The following is a 19,455-nucleotide window of genomic DNA, read 5'->3' as shown; positions in this document are numbered from 1 at the left end:
TCAATTATCAATAAAGGTATGTATTTTCTTTAGTACTGTTCAATGTATGTTATATAACTGTGATACAAAGAATGATGTTACACCACCCGGTGTTTCCGCCGAGGGCTGGGGGTGTGACACCAGTCCTTGATGAGACGTGTCGCAGTAAATGACAAAAGTCTTATGTCCCATCAGGGAGTGACAGGATCGGTGCACTGCACAACATGTGTTTTAGTTTCTGGAACGCAGCTTGCTACTTATCTTCCTATTTGAATTTCACATCTTTTTGTGTTAGTGCAGTGAGAGGCTTGGCTGTTTTGGAGAAATTTTCGATAAACCTTCAGCAGTAACCAGCAAGTCCTAAAAATTGGCGCACCTCAGTCGGCGTTCTCGGTGCCTCCCGATTCTTGATTGCTTTAATTTTTGCGGGGTCCACATGTATTCCTTTATTTCTAACAACGTGCCCTAGGAAATGCACTTCTCTCATCCAAAATTCACATTTGGAAAACTTTCATATAACTTTTCCTTTCTCAACAGTTCTAGAATCAATCGTAGATGTTGGCCCTGTTCCTCATTTGTTTGTGAGTATATCAAGATTTCATCAATGAATACAATCAGGAACTTATCCAAGTAAGGTTTACAAACACGGTTCATTAGATCCATGAAAACTGTTGCGGCATTCGTTAGACCGAAAGGCATGACAAGAAATTCGGAATAACCATACCTAGTTCTGAATGCGGTCTTTAGTATGTCTGCTTCAAATACCTTGATTTGGTGGTATCCAGACCTCAGGTCAATCTCGGAGTACTAGCTAGACCCTTGCAGTTGATTGAACAAATCATCGACTCTAAGGAGTGGGTATCGGTTCTTTATCGTCAACTTATTTAGTTCCCGGTAAACGATACACATTCGAAATTATCCATCATTCTTCTTGACGAATAGGACTAGGCCTCCCCAAGGTGAGAAACTTGGCCTTATGAAACCATTGTCCAGAAGTTCCTGCAATTGGCTTGAAAGTTCCTACATCTCAGAGGGAGCCAATCTGTAGGGCGAATTATCTACTGGTACGACACCGGGGATTAGGTCAATTCTAAATTCGACTTGTCGATTCGGGGGTAATCAAGTAGATTCTCGGGAAAAACATCATGAAAATCACATACCTGAGGTATGTCCTTCAATCCCTTCATTTCACTCTTCTTATCCACTATGTGAGCCGGAAAGGCGTAACATTTCTTATGTAGATATTTTTGTGCCTTCGTGCAATAAATGAGTTTAAGGTTTTTCCCCGATTTATCCTCGTAAATGGTCATGATTTCTCCATTGGGTAAGCTTAATCTTACGGATTTCTAATTGCACAAAATCTTGGCATGATGAGGAGAAGCGAATCCATTCCTATGATATTGTCGAAACTTTCTATAGGAATAGTCAAGAGATCTATATGGAAAGTGTGGTCATTTAGGGTTAACAAACAATCTCTTAGGATTTTGGTAGTGCTTTCTATCTGGCCATTCGCTACCTTTACTTCATATGTTGCTTCTGATTTATTAGACTAGTGATTTAAAAGTTGTTGAAAAGACGAAGTTATAAAACTTTTATCGGCGCTGGAGTCAAAAAGTATTGTAGCATATAAGTTTAACACAAGGAATGTACCAATGACCACAGACGGATCCTGAATAGCGTTCCTGTTTCCTATCACAAATGCTCTCCCGCAGGCATTTCCACCTTTATCCTTCCCTTTTGGGCAGTATCGTGAGATGTGACCTTTCTCTCTACACTTGTAACATGTTCTTTCTTCCCCATTGGCGGTCTTGGTATCAAAACTCCGATTTCCTCCTATGCTCGTATCGTTCCTACAGAAATTTGCAGTATGCCCCTTCCTGTTGCACCGGTTGCAATGGTAACACTCTCCAATGTGGTTTCTATCACAGACGTTACACTTTGGGTAGTTGTTTGCGTAGCCCCTTTGCGGTGCAGGTGTTGTTGCTACTGCTGGAGTAGCCGCATAGACCTTCTTGGTTTCTTGCTTCTTGGGTGGGATTGGTTTTCCTCCAAAAAAAATTCTTCTCTTGCTTGGTTCAAACTTAGGGGTTTAAACTCTGGCCTCCATGTTTCCCTGACTAAACTCAGTGTTGTTCAGTCGCTTATCCATATTCTTGGAGCTCTCAAAGGTTGTAGGTCTTGAATACATTACCATACCATTGATCTTGGGAGACAAGCCCCAAATATAACGTTCCACCTTCACATGTTCAGGGGTTACTAGAGTTGGGCACATCAAGGAAAGGTCGTTAAACCTGGCCGTATAGGCTTTAATGTCTGAACCTTTCATCTTAAGGTTCCCTAGCTCGTTTTCCAGATTTTGAACTTCATCTCTAGGACAATACTCTTCTATCAACATGGTTTTCAGTTCACTCCAGGTCAAAGAGTTGGAAGGGATAATGCCCAACGACTTAACCTGATCATTCCACCAAGTCAATGCCACATCCATGAAAGTACAGGCAGCGAAACACACTTTGATGTCTTCAGCACAGTAACTGATCCGGAATACGGACTCCATCCTTTCGAACCATCTGGTAAGGCCGATTACTCCTTCATTTCCATAGAGGTAGTTGGGCTTGCAGTTCATAAAGTCCTTATAGGTGCAAACCCTTCGAGTCTCAATACGGTTAATGTTTGAACTACTTTCGCGCCTAGCCTCGAGCTCTTTAATTTCAATGATGGGGTTTCCTGCATTTGTGCTTCATGTGTTTGTCATAGAGATCGCAAGGCGTTCTGAAATGATTTGTTCTAGCTTTGTTGTTGTCTGAGGGAGTCCTGTCTCAATGGGTGGTGCAACAACAGTCGGTGTATCCACAACTGGAATTTCCGTTGGCCTTGAGTTTGGTCGGCCCCTCCTGGGTCGAGATGTTGTGGGTGGAACTGTCGTTTCCAACCTTTCTGATCGGGGTCGATTTCTCAATCGTTCACTCCTCTTTCTTGGGGGCATTATGTTGATTTATTTAGTCATTTTAATTGTAATTTGCGCTTCATGTGTTTGTCATAGCGATCGCAAGACTCTCTAATGAGTGGTATTTATGCAAAAAATTTAAGTGTTAGAGGGGAGAAAGGAAAAGAAAACGTGAGGTGCATGGTTAGAGTGTTAAAGTCTCCAACTACCTTGTACTTCAAAGTGAAGCTTGAAAGCAACCTTCCTTAATGAGTGGTACTTGCTTCATAATGAGAAGTTGAAACTTTATGGTTGGAGGGTCTTAAACACGAAATTAAGAAGAGGGTAGACTCTTAGGAGTTGAGTTTGGCCTTTTATGCTATTTCTAGATATCTTTGGAGGTGATGTAGGTACTAGTCCTTAAATCAAGTATGGTATGTCAAAAATAAACCTTTGTGTATTTGTGGGGCTAATTTTCGATATTTTCTAACCATATATATATATATATATATATATATATATATATATATATATATATATATATATATATCATAATTCATTTATTTTGTTATATTTTTTCCATATGATGATAATGTCCACTTATTATTACATATAACACTTGTATGGACTTAGGCATTTTTATAAATCAATCATTTCACTACATAACATATTTGTACGTATCTTTATGACTTTATTAGGGTATACCTAGTCATGTACGAATGGTAACGTATATAAACCATCCACATTATTATAATACATATTTATATTTATAAGAGTATCATACATTAAGTCGTCAGTCAAGATTAGTTATGTTCGTTGATCGATAGACATCGACCTAATTTTTACAATTGTTACAAAATGACATATCCTCCAGAGTTTACATTGATTACATTAGTATCCACATGAGGGGATCTTGGTTCTAGTGTCTTATGAGTATCCTGGTCCTTTTCTTTGGATCTTTCTTTTCTTCTGCCGAGGATCTCCTTGAGGTATCCCTTGCTAAGTTGGTAACTAATCTCCTTTCGTAGGGCTATGCAATCTTCAGTAATGTGACCAAAGTCCTCGTGGTATGCGCACCATTTGGACTTGTCTTTCCAGGTGGTGGACTTTTCTTCCTTGGCCATTTCGCTTTTTCTCCAAGATCCTTCATGACAAATATTATACCTGGAACATCCATAGAAAAATAGTAGTCAATGATCTTAGGAAATTCTTCTTCCTCCTATTCATCTTCAAGGACATTAACCCTATGATGATCGGGTCTGGAATAAGGTTTGGATTTATAGGATCTTTGGGCCGAGGATTTAGCCTTCCTATTGGGATTATCATATGAGCTTGGTGGGTTGCTCCTATTTTGGATCTCCTTGTCTTCTTCGAGCCTTATGAACCATAGTGCTTTGCTCCTTACTTCATCCATTCTTTTGCATGGAGTCATTATAAGGTCTTCGTCGAAAGCAGAGTCTTTCTTTAGTCCCATTTTGAAGGCTTCCATGGCAGTTGCCACGTCAATGTTGGGGATACTCAGAGCTTCCATGCCAAACCTGTTCACAAAATCCTTGAGGGATTCCTTAGGATCCTGAACCACTAGATAGAGATCATAGGTGATCTTCTCGAATGTTATGCTACATGAAAATTGGTTCTTAAAAATATTAACTAAATATGCAAACGAAGTAATAGAGTAAAGAGGAACATTTAGTAGCCATTTCAAAGATGATCCTTTGAGGGTTGAACCAAAACCTTTACATAGGCAAGCTTCCTTCAAGTGTGTCGGAATTGGGATGATCTCCATGCTTTCCCTGTATTGTGTCACATGTTCTTCAGGATCCATGGTCCCATCATAAGGCTTCATGTTGGGAATTTGGAAACGCTTTGGGACATTGGTGTCAGCGATTGAAGGAGCGACTCTCGAGATCCTGTGGTTTGTTGGGGAGACTTCCGGTGTTGGCTGGACTACTCCAGTTACACTTGAGAAAAATTTTCGCAGATGTTGGAGTTTTTTGTCCCTGATCAGGCTCATTCCTGCCTCAACATCCATAAAGTTAGTAGTAAAGGTATTATTATTGACAAAGTTATCGGGATCCTTGTTATTGGGAGTGACGAAGGTCCCGTCGAGATCCTGGGTCGTATGAGCTTGCTCTTTCGGAGTTGAACTCCAAGCGGGGGCAGAGGCCGGTGTCGAGGATCCTATCTCGTGGTGGTATGTCGAGGATCCCGTATTGTCACAGTTCAGGATCTTTGGCTGCAAGATCGACGGTGCTGCTTCTTAAGGCTTATGGATCTTTGCCCTCATTCTCACCATTTCCTTGAGTATTGTCTTGTTGTCCTCCTGCGGCTGATTGAATTGTAGTTCCATTCTCTTCATCATAGCGAAGATTTTGTTATTAAAAATCAGTAAAGGAGGATCCTCAAATCTTTGGATAGTGACCAGAGAGGTGTTTTTTCTTCGGTGCCTCAGAGGTTTTCTTGGGAGCACCACCTGAGGGTGGAGGAACATTTTTAGAGTAAAAAGGAGGAATTGAGGAAGTGGATAAGGTCGGTTGGGTAGACATGATTTGATGGGTTTTAGTATACTACACCATCCTATGGTGCACATACAACCCTAAATACCTTGGATCTATGTTTTCATACATGCAATGGTGTTTCCAAGGTATTAAGCCTATAACTAGCATGCAATTGACATATACCATACAAGATACTAGTTATGGTAAAATACCTTTTATGTAGCTTGAAGTCTTGATGTATTTGGCCTTTAGAGATTAGCCCCAATAGTGTGCAAGCCTCAAATGAAGTCACAACACATCATGGACAAAGGTGGAACTTGAAAGAGAATCTCCATGCACCAAAAACACCCATGAACTCCAAGAACATGCATATAGGCGTTTTTTAGGTTAAGAACATGCATTTATATGTTGGATTTCAAGAGTCATGGGTATAACCCAAAACCATACCCATGGGTTTTATGATCCATGGTTCATGTGGCCCAACTCTTTATGTATCCATACATAAACTTGGTCCAACATGGACCATAAGCCCAACACATATAAATATAACTAATTACCATAGTTAGTCCCCATAGATTTAATTAGTCTCTTTTGATCACAAAATTAATTTCAAATTAATTCTTGATCAACACTAATTAAAACATATGATTTCATATTAATATATTATAACTTATAATATATTAACAAATCATATATAACCTTCTTTCAAGAATCCATCCTAACAAATTGTCCTGATGATATGCAACCCAAATGGACCATGTTACTCTCGGTTCAAGTGCATACCAATAATAGTTATGTGCTTAGACATCTAATCCAACAGTCTCCAACTTGGATAAGTCTAAAACTATTATTGCAAGTATGACTCCAAAACCCGACTACAATCGTAGCTCTTAAAAGCCGATGTCGAACTCTGACCTAGTCAATGACGTGTCCATTAGATAAGGGATCATATATTCCTCCTTCTAGATATCATATGGACTGAGACATGGATTATCATCATTCTCTCTGTCCATGTGTTGTTTCCCGATTTCTGATTTATGACGATCGACTAATTGAACAAATCAAATCAGTCCAGGCCCGGCCGAGCACTTACGTTTGTCATCACTAAATCATCGAGGGGCCCACAGATATCGCTTTTATCCACATTGGGTAAAAGTAACGGATAAACTTCGACTCATATGCTTGTACTAACCACTTATTGAATCATACACAAAGGCACGTTTTATAACATCAAGTTACTGATGCGTTTTCATACAATCAATGTACAACCAACTCATAGTCAACAACTCATATCTCTAGGTTTGAAGAATATAAGATATTATCGTCTCATAATCACTCGTGATAAAATCCATGAAGTGATTCAAATGAGCGTGGGTTTAATCCAATACTCGAATCTTATTCCAGGGGCACTCATGAATACTGCATCTATGTCTAAAACATCTAGACATACTACAAACTCATTCATGACAGTCTTGCATCAATACCTACTTCCAAAGTATGATCGACTGTGGACGGTTTGAATAACCTAGTTATTTGGGAAGTCAAAACATGCAAAGTGAAACACAAGAATAATACTAATCCTATATGGCCCCAATACTTGTGAGAGTAAATAAAAGACCTTTTTTTTAATCACCATATTGATTACTCATTATTCATTGTATAATGTTTCAAATAATCAACTTCATACTTGAACCAAAACAATAGTTGTCCCATTCTCCAAGCATGCACACTAAGTTTACCTATGGTCCTTTGTTTGTGGAATAGATCAATTGACAACATTTCAGATGATACTCATTTCACAATTCCAAATCCTTATCGCAAATGTAAGAATACAAGATTCTTTGCCATTTATTGAAATCTGTTAGATTCTAAACTTATATGCATAGACCCTTTTGCAATGACCATGCACAAAAGTCACAAAGACTCGACAACAGACATTACAAAGTATTCCAATGGAGAGCAATTCCATGGAAACGAAGTCTCACATTCAAAGTACATTCCTTTGAACATCCTGCTTGCATTAAGTTTTCTAATCTTACATAGATTTAATGAATAACTTCCACCTATGGAAACATTTCCATATTCCCATTTTGACTATCACTTGTGAACAAGAGTTGCCTCTTTTCAGAATATGTTAATATGGTCCTTTCAAAATTAACCCTATACTTTCAACCGTCCATGAGCAACCAATCTTTGGTAAACCTCAAATTGTCCTCGACAACTGCTTAATCATCTTAGTCATATCCAGTTCTAGTCCTTTTCCCTCTTAATGCCCTAGGCATTTGGAAAATTTAGAACGGATGAATATTATAGCACATGTAATCGATCCTATATCCAAAGCATATGGGACACGATTCATGATGTCTCACATAAACACAATATACTAGACCAGTCTTTTGCTATAATATTTCTTTTTCTATTTGCCATGTTCTCGTAATTCGAATTATGAAAAGGGATGTTGTAATCATAATCAAATTTTAGAACGCAAATAATGTAAACATGACTAAATTTGATTAAAGACTCACAATCTAAGATTTTAGAATTGGAATGAAGTATAATTTCCTATCCCTTAATTACAGCAAAACAACTTTTCAAACCCTGTAACTTTGCAAATTGAAACTTTTGTTTTCTATAATTAACATTACTAACTTGCAATACTTAACATAATAATCATGCTCCCACTAACATGATAATTATCAGCATAACACTTATGCTCCAACTAGCTTTGACATGTATCCAGAAATTAGTTGGTCTTCTAGAAATCAATACTTATTGACTTTCTTACCAAAGTTCAAATTTCTGATACGAGATGCTTCGATAAACCTTTATCTAAGCTTCCCAAAATCATACGCCTTTCCTTAGATAGCTCACATGTGTGTCTAAACAATTATGAAGAGGGATGTCGTAATCATAATGTTTAGACCTTTGGCCATTCTCACTAGTCCATGTTAGTGTGTCGGTTAACCACACACGCTCCACTAACGACTTTGAGAATGCAAATATCACAATTGTTATCTACTTAAAATCTACTTAGTGAAAGCATTTCCTCACCATCATTTTCATGAATCGGAGAGAAACATTATGACACTTAGATTTTTATGGCGTATGTGTTCCTATCCATGTAAATTTGTCATAACCATGATCACAAGACAAGGTTAGTGACAAATCCAAACTCATATGGACTGAACTTGTTCAATCTTAATTTCTTACCACTTGGCAGTACAAGGGCCTACCATTGCTTCCAAGTAGTTATGCAAACAATTGAGAACTCATAGAACTCACATGCATAGTCAACTTTAACTAGAATGGGCATAGAAATAAGAATATGTCAATAAGATAGGTTATCAACCTCAAGTCGTGTGCTAGTGATAAACAATACCCTTGATTAGTTCTTGAAACTTTTCAAGATCCTTAAGACTCCCACTGACCTCTTGACATATAATATTCTCTTGTCAAGAACCATTCCTTGAAAAAGCAAATATTCAAGAGTTAGTGCGGATTCTTATCAAGACAAACACTTCATACAACTGGCCTTAGTTGGTCTTTGTTTTATCCAAAACATCACAACTCACCAATTTCAAATGTACAAGAGTAGAAAACATTTTACTCTACATTTGATAAGTGTTTTAAACCTTCTTAACATTATGTTACTCAAGGCTTGATCTTGGAGTGTTACTCTAAGATTCAATTTTGGAACGAAGTATGATTCATCTTTCGATTTAACCATTTCAACAATTCACGATTCCTCCTCTTAGTCACACAAATGCACTAAGATGTCCTTAGAGAATCAATTATGATATGGTTATTCCCAATCATTAAGATGATCATAAAACATGATACTGAAGTACTCTCCCATCTTTTCTGATTGGAGAAACTTTTATCTTTCTGCCTAATTTGATTCTTCCCATTCGTCCTGTCATACATTGAAACTTTACCAATGTTTCAGAATTACAGTTAAACTTGTAAGCATAACCATATTTACTAAATTTTAGTAAATCATGACGAATAGTCTTATCCTTCTCTGTGGTGGACCTGACCAGCGCACACCCAGTGTACCTGATCCCAAAGTCCTTCACTGGATTCACATGTACATGTGAACAAGGAATTAGTCTTAATTTACCAAAGATGAAAATTCTCATTCATCATACAATACAAGTTGCATGATTCCAAGTTTCTATCCAACTGAAACTTGGGTGATGAAAATCTTTCCTTATTTGGCAAATTATGACACTACCACAAACGAAAGAATCAAATCCATTTTCCAATATTTCTATTAATGGAACCATATAAGCAACAAATTTTCACAAATGCCATTGTAAGGAAACTTAAAAATAAATAAAATAAAAAATTTCCTTTTATTTTAAAATTGCGGAAAAACTTATCCTTACAATGCAAATACATATGAAAAGTATGTTGTTATCTGTTCCTAAGCAATCTATCATAACTCTTAAGCAGCAGCTCAAATTTCTGATCTTCGAATCATGCGATCGAAATCCATCTTCGCGATCATATTCAGCATACTCTTCTTCTAAGCTTCCTCTCCTTTTTCGATTCTACAAAACATCAAAATGGGACCTAGTCACATCATGTAATAAGAATCTCCAAATAGGAACTTAATAGAGTTAGATAGTGGACTTTACCTGAAGCATAGTCAAATTTGTTGACTTTTACCATCCTAGTGAACTTTCAGGTAAATAAGGCAGCTTCACAACCAATTCCCCTTCTTTTGGCAATAGAACATATGGACTCTTAAGTAATGGTACATGGGACTATCTCAAACTTATCCTTTCTCTTTACCATTTGGTCAAACAGGTTGACTATGGTCGATCCCTTTCCATTGGGAAGAGAAGACTTTTCTGGACTTCCAATGTTTCCATTATCAATGTCCATGTAAGTTTGGGAAGTAGATCTTCCAAACAAATTTGCTTTACGAGTGCTCAAAATCATTGTTGATTCAGCAGAAACAAGCAAATAGGTAAGATCGATAAGGGTCATGTCGTGGTCTGTCACTTAGTAGTCCTTTAAAGAACCCGCTATATGACTTAGGAAGTGATTGAAGAACCCACCGTCTAGAACAGCAGAAAATCGATTTTTAAGGCATTTCCAAGCAAGTAGCATCAAGTATAATTGAAAAACAACCCATGGCTCTAATACCACTAATGGGTTTTAGTATACTACAACATCCTATGGTGTACATACAATCCTAAATACCTTGGATCTATGTTTTCACTAATTATACATGCAATGGTGTTTCCAAGGTATTAAGCCTATAACTAGCATGCAATTGACATATACCATACAAGATACTAGTTAGGGTAACATACCTTTTATGTAGCTTGAAGTCTTGATGTATTTGGCCTTAAGAGCTTAGCCCCAATAGTGTGGAAGCCTCAAATGAAGTCACAACACATCATGGACAAAGGTGGAACTTGAGAGAGAATCTTCATGCACCAAAAACACCCATGAATTCCAAGAACATGCATATAGGCATTTTTTAGATTAAGAACATGTATTTATATGTTGGATTTCAAGAGTCATGGGTATAACCCAAAACCATACCCATGGGTTTTATGATCCATGGTTCATGTGGCCCAACTCTTTATGTATCCATACATAAACTTGGTCCAACATGGATCATAAGCCCAACACATATAAATATAACTAATTACCATAATTATTCCCCATAGATTTAATTAGTCTCTTTTAATCACAAAATTAATTCCAAATTAATTCTTGATCAACACTAATTAAAACATATGACTTCATATTAATATATTATAACTTACAATATATTAACAAATCATATATAACCTTCTCTCAAGAATCCATCCTAACAAATTGTCCTGATGATATGCAACCCAAATGGACCAAGCTACTTTTGGGTCAAGTACATACCAATAATAGTTATGGGCTTAGACATCTAATCCAACAATAATTCTCTAATGATTATGAACACCACGACCCTACGACAGGCGCCAAATTTTTTGGTCAAAAATTGATCAAGTGTAATTCGACCAAATTATATGAGAGGTTGTGGTGTTAGTGTAATGCAAGTGAAAAATAATGATCAAAATGAGACAATTGATTTAGAAGAAAAGCCCTTGATCTTTTATAAGATCTCCGACATAAAACCTTGGGTGGTGATAATGATCACCTTCCTTGATATGTTTTATTGAATTAAATCTGAGAATACAAAGGTGATGAAGGTAATACAAGTATAAGTGTAATGCTAGAACTCATCGAGATGACTCTCCGTTTAGAATGAGTCTTGTGTGGACCAATTTTACATATGTGAGAATAATAAAGAAAAATATAGTTGTTATAAGTGATAGAAATATTAGTGATATAATTAGCTTCCTGGGATACGTTTAAGGATCTTGAGGCTTCAGAAATATCAAGGATCATGAATATGAGTTAAGGATCCTGCCCATAACATATATATATATATATATATATATATATATATATATATATATATATATATATATATATATATATATATATATATATATATGGTTATGATATCTGCGAACTCAAAGATTTTCTAGAACCCGCGACCTTTTTCATGTAATATTTTTTTATTAAAAAAGTGATATAAAGCACAAAATCGGTCCTATACAAGCATATTCGCAATATATATATATATATATATATATATATATATATATATATATATATATATATATATATATATATATATATATATATATATATATATCGAAAATATATGAATTTTCGACAGGTGTCTATGTGCATTTTATACGAACTTGTGCATTTTCCGACGTTTGTGCACATATGTACTTATCGTATATGTACATTTTCTTCGAGATTGTTTTTGCAAATATTTTTGTACAGAACCAATTTGGAGCTTTATATAAATTTTTTTTAAAAAAAATCACACGAAAAAGTACGTGGGTTCGTGGGAATTTTTGAGTTCTCAACAGCTTATAAGCGTGTGTGTGTGTGTATATATATATATATATATATATATATATATATATAACGACATGATTTTTCAAAACAAAATTTTGAATTTTAAACTCATAAAACATATGTCTCATCATTAATTCTCAAAAACAACCGACAAGTTTTCAATACAATTATTCAAATCCAGGATCATAGTTTCATATCAAGAGTGTGTGTACAATCACGCCGGTGCCTTCCCGCGATCCTCGGAAGTACCTGAAATACATAACACATAACATGGTAAGCACGAATGCTTAGTGAGTTCCCCAAAATACCACATACAACAATTCGCCACTCGAGGCTATACTCTGTAAGACCCTCCGATCTATGTGTCTCAGCGGGACCCTCCAGTCCCGTAGCTCGTTGGACCCTTTGGTCCGGTCTGATTGAGAACCCTCTGGCCTCATAGTTCGTTGGACCCTCCAGTCCGGTCTAAGCAACAAACAATATAGCATACAATACATATCACACAATCATGCATATCTCAAGCAAGTACATAAGACCCTCTGGTCACACATAATTACCACTCTAGGTAAAATATAGTGAGAAGACTCACCTCGTAAGATAGCTAGTAAAAGTCTCGTGCCCGAAATCCCCGGTCTAGCCTCCGCTTATCACAATTAATATTTCTAATTAATATTCTACTCTTATCTCTGAAAAGTGGGTAGAAGACCATTCTACCCTTCCCTGACCTCTTTTACTCATTTTGACCAAGCCCTAAAGTCAACAGAAGTCAACTCCAGTCAACGGTCCAACTTTGACCAGACTCGTCGAGTGCACTCTGGAGACTCGTCGAGTCCAGTCGATTCATGGCAACCCCGGCAAGCTCCAACTCGACGAGCTAACCCCTAACTCGACGGGTCACCATCTGACTCAGTTCATCGGGACAAAACCCTAACCGGCTCGTCGAGTCGGCTCATCAACTCAGCGAGTCCGTTTAGTCTCAACTTGTATTCAGGTGATTTCTAGGCAGAAAACTCTCTCACACCCTAGATCTAAGCTCTCAAAGCCTGAATATCACGTAAAGCCTCGAGCTTTACGTTAATGAATAGCACTAAGGGCTAAAAATGCCAAGAACAAGCTTGAGAAGAAGTCTCTCATTCAAAGGGCTATCATGGCTGAATAAAGCAGGGGACTTTCGACTCTAGGGACCTCACAAGGTCCAGATCTGATGTCTATTTCTATGAAGGTGCTCAAAACCTTCAAGGTCCCCAAAATAAGATGGAAATGGAGCCCTAACTCTAAACCATGAGATCTATCCATACAAGAGAGAAAGGTACGAACTTTATACCTTGAATAGAAGCTCCTGGATGTCTACGCAGCAGACCTAGCAACTTCTTCACAATCCTTGCTTGGAATCCTCTTTCTCTCTACCAAAATGCACCAAATATTTCAAACAATGGCTCAAAACTCTCTCTAAAGGTCAAGGGGGTGATTAGGGTTTCTCTCAATGAAAGGAAACAGATGGATAGCCGCAAATGAGGCTATACTTATCCTTATATAGGCCCCAAACCCGGGGATTTAGGGTTTCAACTCACAGCGCCTACTCGGCGAGTCTACATCCGGACTCGTCGAGTAGATCATTAAACCCACGTGGCCATCCCGACTCTACTCGGCGAGTTATAGCGCCAACTCGTCGAGTAGGTCAATGATCCTCAAGAATATAAATACTTAAAATGACATACCTGGGAATCCGGATGTTACAATATATATATATATATATATATATATATATATATATATATATATATATATATATATATATATATATATATGAAATCTCAATTGTTTTCTTATGATTGGTTTTGGGTGCATTTCAGCTATATATATATATATATATATATATATATATATATATACGGCTAGGTTATTGTGTTTCTTACATTTATTGTGTACTAGAATGCACCAATAGAAATTTAGTAAAATTTAATAATTATTTAATTAAATAAAGATAGATATTAAATGATTTCCATAATTGTACGTATATAAATGATATCCATAATTATAATTAGATAGGAAACCCCGCTTAGCGGGGGTCAGATTCGCCGCTAATATCAAAGAAAACCGACTAAATACATTATGTAAAAGATGGTGTCATCGTTTATCAGTCGTTCGTCATGGAAGTAGGATGCTATAGTTGGTTGACTATGAAAGTATGATGTCTAAAAATGAAATAAAGTAGAAGTAAACTCAGATCTATTCTCTTTTTAAAACGCATATGTTGAACTCTTAAAGCTACACAGTTAAACAAAAACACATATTCAGAATTTAAGTATACATCTTTAATCACTAAAACAAAATGCTTATATCAAAACTTTACAATATGTGATCATGTCATAGAATTGGGAGAACATCTATTGGTTTAACTTTACTTATATCAAATTGAAGATGTCATTGTGCAGTCCATCACCCCCATCATCCTGAAAATAAAGCAATATTTGACTTGGCACATAGTTCATAGGAAAGTTTGACTATTGACAAAATGTCTAAAATGCCCTTTATTTTGATTAATAGATACATACGTTGGTCACATATTTGAGACCTTTTTGATAAAGATGAGAAGCTAGCTACTGATAACAATCAATCCTGGATTGCCTCATTCGTTTCAAGAATATCTATGATGTAGGAAATCATGCCAAAGTATAAAAACAAAATAAATAAACAATAAGTAAAATAAAAACTGAATTTTGGATATTTGTAGTCAAATAAACTATATAACATATGAAACAAATAGAAATGATAAATTTCTCAAATTTATGAACTGAAGTTCATATAAAAAGCGAGTATTGAAACTAATATTGAATCTAAAAGTTAAAGTAAAAGTAAAGTCACTTGATTTTGGAATTGAAAGATTGTACATTTTCTTCATATTTTGGAAAATATTGAGACAGAGACTGTGGGCGTTCGTTCCAAAACTTAAGTTTTCAAATATTTTTCTTTGTTTGACTGTTCTTTGCACACACAAAACTTAATAAAAATAAATAAAAAAAAAAACTGTAAGTATCTTATCTGTATTTATTCCAATTACGTCAATGTACTTAGAAAAACCTACTCAAACATAACAACTTTAATTTTATAATTGGTTAGATTTGTAAAAGTATAATGCTTTAATAAGAGAAAAGTGAAAGTACAATGAGTCAATAAACAGATATAGAAAAGTAGATTGCTATTTCTTGCGTTTAGCCCTATAAAAACTACTTACCAGTATTCCGAAGTCACTTTTTTTTCCTACTCAGGAAAAAAATGAACGAAGGCCGGAAGTGGTGGTAGATGTTATGTACACAATTTATTCAGTCTAAGAATAAAAAGAAAGTAGTTCTTACTTGTAGAGTATTAACTTGATCCGCCTTAAGAATAACTCGAATCTTATAATCTTGTACACAATTTATTCAGTTTAAGAACAACTCGAATTTTATCATCTTGACCACGTAAAGACCAAATAGGTAGAAAGAAATAAGAGCAGACGGTTAACTCAAAGAACGGAAATCGATAACCTTACCTTGAAGAAAACAAAAGAAGAACGGATGTTTTAAATGACAAAACAACCCTTGATGAAAGGCATAGACAAAAGTAAAAAAAAAAAAAAAAAAAAGTCTCTTAACCTAGTAGATGTTTTTAATGACAAAACTACCCTTCATAAAAAGCATAGACACAATACTCACCACGGTAAATATGACCGAAGTTTACACCTATTATAATGCAAATCTCGAACAATAAGTTCTTGAGTTGGAGGTTGCATTGAAAAATCCTGAAAGGAAAACATGGTTTTAATATCATTTTTTTTATTTTACATCTGTAGGAGGTGTTAAATATTCCATCCAAAAAGAGTACATCTTTCAGAGTAGTATATTTGGTATGATTATTGCATAAATGTAGATCAAGTTTTATAGATATTGCATTCTTTGACCTGCATTTTGAAAAGAATATATATATATATATATATATATATATATATATATATATATATATATATATATATCCAAAAGAATAGTAGTATTCCTTCTTCCTTAATGATAAAATCATAAATGGTTAAAGAATATCTTAAAAAAGATTTCATTACCACCCGTTCTGAGGTCCGATAGAAATTTTTTTGCTTGGAACTACAACGAAAGCCATGTTTGCTCTCGATCTCTTGAAAGTGTAAGTTTCAGTTATAAGGTGGACCTGATCTGGGATATCTTAGGCAAAGTGAAAACCCCGAAAAAAGCTACAAAAGAAATCTCAAAATCAGCAAGATTTCCATGAGAACACAAGAAAGTTGGTTCAGGGGAAGGGAAGGAAAGGTACCTGCTTTCGTCATCATCAATGTATGAACCTTTATTATGAAGACTTAAAGCCTTATTTTCATGATTGCCTTGATGATTTTGAATGTAAGAAATCACAAAACTGACCCAATTTGAACATTTTTCAAATGGTTATAAAGCTTCCACATCGTTGCCAAAACAAATAGCAGCGCTGTCATCTATTAAGATAAGACCCAGACCTGATCGAACCAAAACAAAAAGTAAAACCTGAAGTGAAAATCAATTACGGAGCTACAGGTTGGTAGAATCTGGAACTGAAGATAGAAATTTTGTATGAAAATACTTGTCAACAAAAATTCAAATGGAAAGCAATGTAAACGATTAACGAATAAAATTGTTATATCTAACAAACTGTGTTATGGTGCTGAAGATGTGAACATATTGTTAGATTCTGATACTGAAATTGGAAAGGGAACCAAATTAGTTCAGAAATTGTAACTAAATCGGCTTTCCATACCCATGGGGCTCTAAAAAAAGATTCAAAACTGACCTTGTGGTTCCACTGTAGTTGATTGAACGACGCAGCTTTCCATCTACTAAATGTAGCAGCCTTCGCATCCCCGAGTTCGTTACTTTGGATCGATTATGGAAAATTTTTGGAAATACAGGTTTCAAGAATCTGTAACTAAAGATAGAATCTGGAATCTTCCGATCGATTGTTCCTAGGGTGTGAAGGAACCAAATCAATTCAGAAATTGTAACGAAATTAACTTCATTTCCATTTCCGCACCTATAATTTAAACTCCGAAACAATAAATGGAATCAAACATTACCGTAATTGAACTGAAATCCAACACAATTCTTCAACGCCTCCAGTCAGAATACCTTCAAACGAACGAAGGTAAAGCGTTGGTGGATCCGCCATGCGACCGGTTCCCAAAGCTTGAGCGTTAGTCGATTGAAGACCGAACGAACCTCAGGAGAAGATAGAAAGAGGGGCGTGGTAGAAGGAGAGGAAAACATTCGGTGATTTGAAGCAGAGGAAGTAAAAGGAAGCAAACAGAGAGAAGTCCAGCGAAAAATGTATGCCGGTGGAGCTGTGTAACATGGTTTTGAAAATCGGACCGGACCGGCCGTTTCAACCGGGAACCGGTCAGGGTTCCGGTTTTTAATAGCATAAAAACCGCCATTTAACCAAACCAGTAAAAACCGCGGTTCAAGCAAGAACCGGACTAAAACCGAGTTGGTCAAACCGGAATAAAACCGGCTTTATAAAAAAATTATAAAATTTATACTAAAGAGAAAGCAAGCGCGGTACACTTCGTCGCTTTCTTAACTACTTCCTCCCGTTATGATTCTTCTCCTTTTATATAGCTTTCAAATGCCTCCTATTTTATTTTTCTGACGATGTGGGATGAGGTTGATAGCACAAAAAATCATCAATTCACCATGTATAATTTTTCACTCCCACATTCAATTCAACAGTACCTAATATTTATTTTTAATATTTTTTACTTTATCGCTACATAACAAAATTTTAAGAGAATAACATATATATTAGTAGAATATTGGTAGAAATAAGTTGTTGCATTTAAAAATTTCAATATCGTTATATATACATTTTTTACTTTATCGCTATATAACAAAATTTTAAGAGAATAACATATATATTAGTAGAATATTGGTAGAAATAAGTTGTTGCATTTAAAAATTTCAATATCGTTATATATATATATATATATATATATATATATATATATATATATATATATATATATACACACACAAACATACATCCGGTTTATCCGGTTTTTGGGAGCGGTTGAACCGGTCGAACCAATTGAACCATCGACCCGATAAGACGATCGGTTCGATGTCCGATCCAGTTTTCAAAACATTGTGTGTAAGGCTTTTATTAGAGAAGGAAACGGTGGAGAATCAGAAGCGAACACATATGTGTATATATGTACACGTACTCAAGCAAGAGGTGAGGAAGCAAAAGAAACCCACCAACAATATTAATGATGACATAAAATGACCAATGCAGAAAAGATACAGAATTGAACGAACATCTATAAAATGAAGGACAAGTTTTGCCAAAAATGATGGATGTTCACTGTTGCTTGGGACATTTTTAATATATATATATATATATATATATATATATATATATATATATTAATTCTCTTTTTATGGAAACTAATTAAATTTGTCATTAATGTCAGCAATAACATTCTTTTAAAATGAATTCGCGTCTAGGTTTTTTTGTATGGATTCGTGTTTTGTTTCAGGACACACTTACTTAAAATACAATAAAGTTGTATGGAGTATGAAGAACGAGAGTGTATTCTACTAGAATACACTCTCATTCTGCTAGATAACGATGTTATTCTTCTAGATACGAATTCATTCTAAAAGAATATTATTGTCGACATTAATGACGAATTTAATTAGTTTCCATAAAAATGAATTATAGTTATGAATATCATTTAATATACATATACTTATGGAAATCATTTAATATCTATCTTTATTTGATTAAACATTAATTTAATTTTTAATAAATTCTTATTGGTGCATTCTAGCACATAATAGATGTGAGAAACATTTGAACCCACATCTCTCTCTCTCTCTCTCTCTCTCTCTCTCTCTCTCTCTATATATATATATATATATATATATATATATATATATATATATATATATATATATATATATATATATATAATTAAAGTTCAAATAAGATCAAAAGTATTTTATGATCTTTAGGATCACTTTATCAACCCTCATTTTAGAGCATGTTTTATATCGAAAAAAACATCTAAAATTATGTAAATTCATCATT

General features: G+C 35.4%; 1 protein-coding gene and 1 long non-coding RNA gene across 3 annotated transcripts; both read right to left on the bottom strand.

Moving 5' to 3' along the window:
• Positions 1–3,753: 3,753 nt before the first annotated feature.
• Positions 3,754–4,934, bottom strand: LOC145106210 (uncharacterized). The gene is made up of 2 exons (XM_079043225.1): positions 4,288–4,934; positions 3,754–4,066 (listed from the first exon to the last, which is right to left on the bottom strand). The coding sequence occupies exons 1-2, from the start codon at positions 4,932–4,934 to the stop codon at positions 3,754–3,756; spliced, it is 960 nt and encodes a 319-aa protein (XP_078899351.1).
• A 9,675-nt stretch (positions 4,935–14,609) lies between these two features.
• On the bottom strand, positions 14,610–17,940 carry LOC145108627 (uncharacterized). Of its 2 annotated transcripts, XR_013708424.1 has the most exons (6): positions 17,444–17,940; positions 17,161–17,332; positions 16,654–16,849; positions 16,427–16,573; positions 16,029–16,114; positions 14,610–15,865 (listed from the first exon to the last, which is right to left on the bottom strand). It is a non-coding gene; the product is annotated as an uncharacterized LOC145108627 (long non-coding RNA). The 2 variants fall into 2 exon arrangements; XR_013708423.1 differs by having other exon boundaries at positions 14,610–16,114.
• Between the last annotated feature and the right edge of the window lie 1,515 nt (positions 17,941–19,455).

This window comes from Lactuca virosa, chromosome 4, assembly GCF_052849685.1.
Source record: "Lactuca virosa cultivar CGN04683 chromosome 4, Lactuca_virosa_CGN04683_v6, whole genome shotgun sequence".
NCBI classification, from domain to species: Eukaryota; Viridiplantae; Streptophyta; class Magnoliopsida; order Asterales; family Asteraceae; genus Lactuca; species Lactuca virosa.
This window is presented reverse-complemented; position numbering and strand designations above follow the sequence as displayed.